Here is a 6000-nt window from a genome sequence, read left to right as displayed (position 1 = left end):
GATGTCAGTCTGACTGACTGGAATGACTTCCATTTGGGGACAGAACGTGGACGAGATTGCAGATCCAGATAATGAAATGAAATGAAAATCGCTTATTGTCACGAGTAGGCTTCAATGAAGTTACTGTGAAAAGCCCCTAGTTGCCACATTCCGGCACCTGTTCGGGGAGGCTGGTACGGGAATGTCTGGGAGAGATCTGTAGGGTCGCAGTGGCGATTTCCGATTGCAGGTAATTATCCAGGCAGGGACACTGGATCCAGCATTTTGGTGGAAGGCACTTATCTCCTGAAACTGACAGTCCTCGTTTGGATTTACTTGTTGCTTTACCTGGTCATCCACTGTTACATTCAAATAGTGAATACAAATAAGAATTGCATATACTTGTTATAATATTTAAAGTGCCAACTAACCTTCTTGGAGCTGATCACTGGGTCCAGGTCCAACTCTGTTAAAACTAAAGTGTCAGTGTTGGCATTGAGATTCAGATTTTGAACATTTTAATTTCACAATCAACTAAAGCCTGCCTGTTAAAAAAAAAAGTTAAAATCTGCCCACAATGTTCCACCACCACATGCAATTCAGTGAAAATGAATAGGTAAATTAAAAAAAGTATGGATTTCAAATTCTGACGTTGGAAGATTGAAACATAAATTATCCGAACTCTTACAATCTGTATTTGGTTTAGCAAATGAAGACAACATTTAACATCAGGTTTAATTAAATGGGTGACCCATTTTAAACACAGTAAACATTAAGGGGACGATTCTCCCAAATGGAGCCCAAGTGTTCACGCCGTCGCGTTTCACGACGGCGCGAACCAGGCCCGGTAACGACCTATTCTGTCCCTCACAGGGGGCCAGCACGGCGCTGGAGCGGTTCACACCGCTCCAGCCTCCCTTCCCGGCGTCAAATGGGCGCTGCGCCAACCCGTGCATGCGCAGTTGGGCTGCGCCAACCTGCGTCTGTGCGGGGGACTTCATCTGCGCGCCGGCCCCGACGCAACATGGCGTTGGTGTTCAGGTGCCGGCCGTGCAGGAAAGTAGGCTCGGGGGGAGGCCGGCGCGCCGATCGGGGGGCTCTGATCACGAGCTAGACCGCATCAGAGGCCCCCCCGGGGACAGAGCCCCCCCCTCCCCCCCTTTGCACAGAGTTCCCACCGGCACTGACCAGGGCTGAACGGCGCCGGCAGGACTCTGTCATATCCGTGCTGCCACTCGGCCCATTCGGGCCGGAGAATCGGCGGCTCCATCGATTCCAGCGGCCCGAAGCCGGCGCTGCATCAAATGCGGCAGCGCAAATGGTGCCGATTCTCCTTGGAGAATCGCGCGGCGGAGTCGTGGCGCGGCGGAGGCGATTCTCCGGCCGGCGCGGGGCTTGGAAAATGGCCCCCTAGAAAAAATTAACCAGGCTAGTTTTGCACATTTTTTTAGCCAGCCAACTGATTCAACTACCTATGAATCCAACTAACCTCCAACAGTCCACATAAACAAAACCATAACACACAAGAACAGATTTGCAATGATTAAATTAAGAAATTTATAAGCCAAAAGACAATTTTTCAGGCCTGTAACGTTTCTCAAATTTTATAGCATCAAATGCTCCCAAAATTTCAGTCCTGCTCATTTAGATATCTAATTTTGAAGCCATTCGGTGTATAAATTGGGCGTCAAGTGTTTGCCAGTACCATTCTATCCCTGCAGCTTGAATTTACCTACATGAAGGCTTTATTTCTTTTCCTGAAGTGTATCATTTTCATTCCATCTTCAATTTTGCACCACTTTGTAATCTGAAAATTGGAAAACATCTGCCTCTCTTTACTAGTTGCCACATTTCATTTTGCTGTAAAATTTCATTTCTTTGTACATTGAGCGCCAAGAGGAGAACTCTGTACATAAGAGAGGATTGCGTTATGTAGGAAACTAGCTCGTTGTGCTTCGTCCTCTTTCATTCGTATAATTTCGCTGTCTTTCATCCGGACCTTTTCCAATAAGGAACTAATTTCGTTCTCTTTATCCAATATGGCATCTCGGTGGTTACACGACTGTACTGTAATGAAAGAGTAGAATTTTATTTTCAGTGAGGCCATGGGGTTGGGAGTCATTGAACAAATTAATATTTCAGGCAGAGTTGAAGAGAGTGATTACTGCTAACAGAAATTTCAGTTCCTAATTAGGTTTCACTTTTTCAGGACTGATATGGTGTTCATGATTTTCCATTTATATTCCAGGGGCTCAATTCTCCCAAAAAATTTCTAAGTTCATTTGTGCCGGCTTTTTCAGGGAGTTTCCCTCTGCCGGCGAGTTCCCCATGGCTATTCAGTGAAACGTAGTCACTTATTTTGGGCCTGGGGAGTTTCTCACTGGTTTAGCCTACATTTAGAATTTGTTTTAGCATTGGAGAGCTGAACTCAGAGATCTGGCTGCCATTTTGAAAGGGTGCCCCAATCTCTATGTGAGCTTGTGGGTGCCCCCACAACCCCCACCCAAGGGCAATGTCCCCCCCCCCCCCCCAACATGGGCACTACCCCTCAAGTGAGGACAGCCCGCTATGGGTTTCCTGGGGGCCACCCCTCTTCAGGCCCCCCAGCCCCCTTACAGCACCCCCCTCCTTCCAGGACCTCCACCTGTCACCACCCCCCCAAACACCCGGAGGTCCCTACTTATCCGCGATTCCGGCGCGGAGAATCCTGCCGACGTCTCGCGGGACTTGGGTGAATCCCGCAAGGCGAGAAGGCTGCCGGAAGCCCGTGGGAGGGCTCTCCCAGGATTCTCCAGTCGGGTTGTGCTCTCGCTCGCGCGCAACGAGGCTAGAGAATCGCATCCTAGGTGTTATTTGGTGATAATGAAAAGATAACACATAAATCAACCAATTGTCAGCCAGCTGCACTATTTTGATTATCTTCATAGTGTTTTTAGTTACCGGACATTGATGTTAAAATTAACCCAATATGTTTAAATAGTTTCACATGCTTGTGGTTTCTTTAGGCAAATAATTACTTTAGCCATATTTTACTGAAGACAGCTGAAAAGAAAATATTTTTGACAGGTTTCACAGTTCATTCCCTGCTTGCATACCTTTCAGTTGCCTCTCTAGAGCCGAAATCTTTTCTTTGAGCCCTTCCTGTGCAATTCGCTCTGTTTGCAGATGGCCAATTTGTTCCTGGAGTTCCACCCGTACATTATTCACCTCTGCAACCTTCTGTTGGTCCTTACCAGACAACTCCTGAACATAGAGATTTCAGGATTAACATTTAAAAAAAATGTTTTTAGAAGGGTTTTTCTTTTTATACAAAGCAAAGATGAATGTGAACATACACAGAAACTATGGGCGAGATTCTCCGCAAATGCGGAGAATCGTCAAGGCTGCCGTGGGACAGGCCGTGACCCACGGCAGCCTTCACGGCCACTTCCCGGGTCGATTCTCCCCCCGGGCGGGGCTAGGAGCGCGGCCCCGTGCGTCAAGGCCGCACGTCAAGCGTCACGCCGGGTGACGCGGCCGATGATGTCTGCCGCGCATGCGCAGGTTGGACAATGCCAACCCGCGCATGCGCAGTTGTGTCTTTTCCCTCAGCCGCCCTGCAAGACGTGGCGGCTTGATCTTGCGGGGCGGCGGAGGGAAAAGAGTGCGTCCGTTATGGACGCACAGCCCGCGATCGGTTGGTACCGATCGCGGGCCTATGCCCCCCTTGGCACGGCCGTGGTACTGCCGTGCCAATCGGGCCCCGAGCAGGTGTGTTTGCTGCCGTGTTGAAACGGGCGTGAAGGCCCGGCCTCTCGGCCCATCGGTCTCGGAGAATCGCTGCTCGCCGTAAAAACGGCAAACGGCGATTCGTGGCGGGGGGGGGGGGAGAGAATAGCGGAAGGGCATCAAAAATGTCGGGAGGCCCTCCCGCTATTCTCCCACCCGGCGTGGGGGGCGGAGAATCGCGCCCTGAATACATTGCTTGCGATTCAGTTACAATTTGTATTTCTCAGCAAGTGCCTAGTTTTGGCTAGGCCTCCCGCTCCCAACTCCCCCCTTTCCTGCCAATCCCTCTCCCCTTGATCATAGAATTTACAGTGCAGAAGGAGGCCATTTGGCCCATCAAGTCTGCACCGGCTCCTGGAAAGAGCACCCTACCCAAGGTTAACACCTCCAACCTATCCCCATAACCCAGTAACCCCACCCAACACTAAGGGCAATTTATCATGGCCAATCCACCTGACCTGCACACCTTTGGACTGTGGGAGGAAACCGGAGCACCCGGAGGAAACCCACACACACACGGGGAGGATATGCAGACTCCACACAGACAGTGGCCCAAGCCGGAATCGAACCTGTGACCCTGGAGCTGTGAAGCGATTGTGCTATCCACAATGCTACCGTGCTGCCCCTTCTTGCTATCTGGCTTTGGATTTTCCAACCTGGATCTGTTGGGGTGGCATGATGCTACGTATACCGTTTCGTGTTAGGTATGGTTGGATTTTGTGCCCCTTTGTCGTCCCACCCCCCCAATCCCTTTTTGTTTGTGTCTGTGGTTCTCCTGCTGATTCCTCTCTCCCTTATTGGCTGTTGGCCAAACAGGACTTGGAACAGATTGGTGAATGGCTCCCACGTTTTGTGGAAGCCCTTTTCAGACCCATGGATGGTGAATTTGATTTTCTCCATTTAAATCCGATAGGTCGGACAGCCAGTCGAGTATGATTCTCCGTCGGGCGATTAGGGAGGAAAAGGCAAGGGCGTTGGCCCTCCTCCCCATGAAGAGTTCTGGCTGCTTTTTTACCCTGAAGACTGCCACCCGCGGGCATGGCTCCAACTTCATCCCCACAACCTTGGACATCGCCTCGAAGAAGGCTGTCCAGAACCCGACAAGTCTGGAACATGACCAGAAGATGTGGGCGTGGTTGCCCGGGTCTCCTTGGAACCGTTCACATTTGTCCTTTACCTCCGGGAAGAGCCTACGCATTTGGGTTTTGGCTGAGTGAGCTCGGCATACCATTTTCAGCTGCATTAGACTTAGCCTCGTGCAAGTGGAGGTGGAGTTGACCCTGTGCAGTGCTTGCTCCAGAGTCCTCACTCTATTTCAAACTCTAAGCCCTCCTCCCATTTTTCTCTTGTCTTGTCCGGTGAAGAGCATGCCCTTCCCAGTAGTTGTTCGTACAGGTCCCCACAGTTTCATCTCCCTAGGATGTAGGTGTCTAGTAGGTCCTTTAGTAGCGATTGTTGTGGTGGCCTTGGGTATGTCTTTGTTTCCCTACGTGAGAGGTTTTTGACTTGCATGTATCTTAATTCATTTTTGACTTTCATGTATCTCTGTCAGCTCCTTCAGTTGTCAGTCTGTTGTCTGTGTAGAAGTCCCTAAGTGTCAACGTCCCCCAATCCTGCCTCCATCTTTTGATGGTGGCGTCCATTTTGGCTGGCACGAATTTGTGGTTGTTGCAGATGAGGGCCTTCTCTTTCAAGAGCGCCATGATTCCCTTTATGTCGCTTTGTGGGTCAGCAACGTAGAGGCGCAGGTTATCCGCATAGGGCGAGACTATGTGCTCTCTGTTTCCTCTACTTCTATGTATCCCCTTCCAATTCTTTGCCGCTCTGAGCGTAATTGCTAGTTGTTTGATCGCTGGGGCAAAAGCAGCTTTAAGTACTTAGAGCTGGAGATATGCGAGTGCGCTCGCCATGGTAACGCTGTACAGGAATTTCATCCAGGCCCGAACCTCTATGAGGTACTTCCATTCAACTCTGTCAAAGGCCTTTTCTGCATCCTGGGAGATGATCACCTATGGTGTTCTCTCCCCAGAGGGGATCATTAACATGTTCAGCAGGCATATTATTTAATGTTTAAAAAAAAAAAAAATTTCCAGAACCCAATTATTTTTTTTCCAATTAAGGGGCAATTTTAGCATGGCCAATCTACCTCCCCTGCACATCTTTGGGTTGTGGGGACGAAACCCACGCAGGCACGGGAGAATGGGCAAACTCCACACAGGCCGTGACCCAGGGCTGGGATTCGAACCTGGGTCC

The 6000-nt window shown here is 50.0% G+C and overlaps 1 protein-coding gene across 3 annotated transcripts in view; it reads right to left on the bottom strand.

The window, feature by feature from the left end:
• Positions 1-1512: 1512 nt before the first annotated feature.
• lrrc45 (leucine rich repeat containing 45) overlaps positions 1513-6000 on the bottom strand; it is a 101116-nt gene continuing 96628 nt past the window's right edge. For all 3 annotated transcript variants that reach the window (XM_038777159.1, XM_038777157.1, XM_038777158.1), the window contains 2 exons: positions 3075-3222; positions 1513-2046 (listed from right to left, as the gene is read on the bottom strand). In XM_038777159.1, coding sequence (XP_038633087.1) covers positions 1850-2046; positions 3075-3222 — 345 coding nt within the window. In that variant the 3' untranslated portion in view covers positions 1513-1849. The remainder of the gene's footprint in view (positions 2047-3074; positions 3223-6000) is intronic.

This window comes from Scyliorhinus canicula, chromosome 18 (genome assembly GCF_902713615.1).
Source record: "Scyliorhinus canicula chromosome 18, sScyCan1.1, whole genome shotgun sequence".
NCBI classification, from domain to species: domain Eukaryota; kingdom Metazoa; phylum Chordata; class Chondrichthyes; order Carcharhiniformes; family Scyliorhinidae; genus Scyliorhinus; species Scyliorhinus canicula.
The sequence above is the reverse complement of the archived record's forward strand: the minus strand, read 5'-3'. Positions and strand labels throughout refer to the sequence as shown.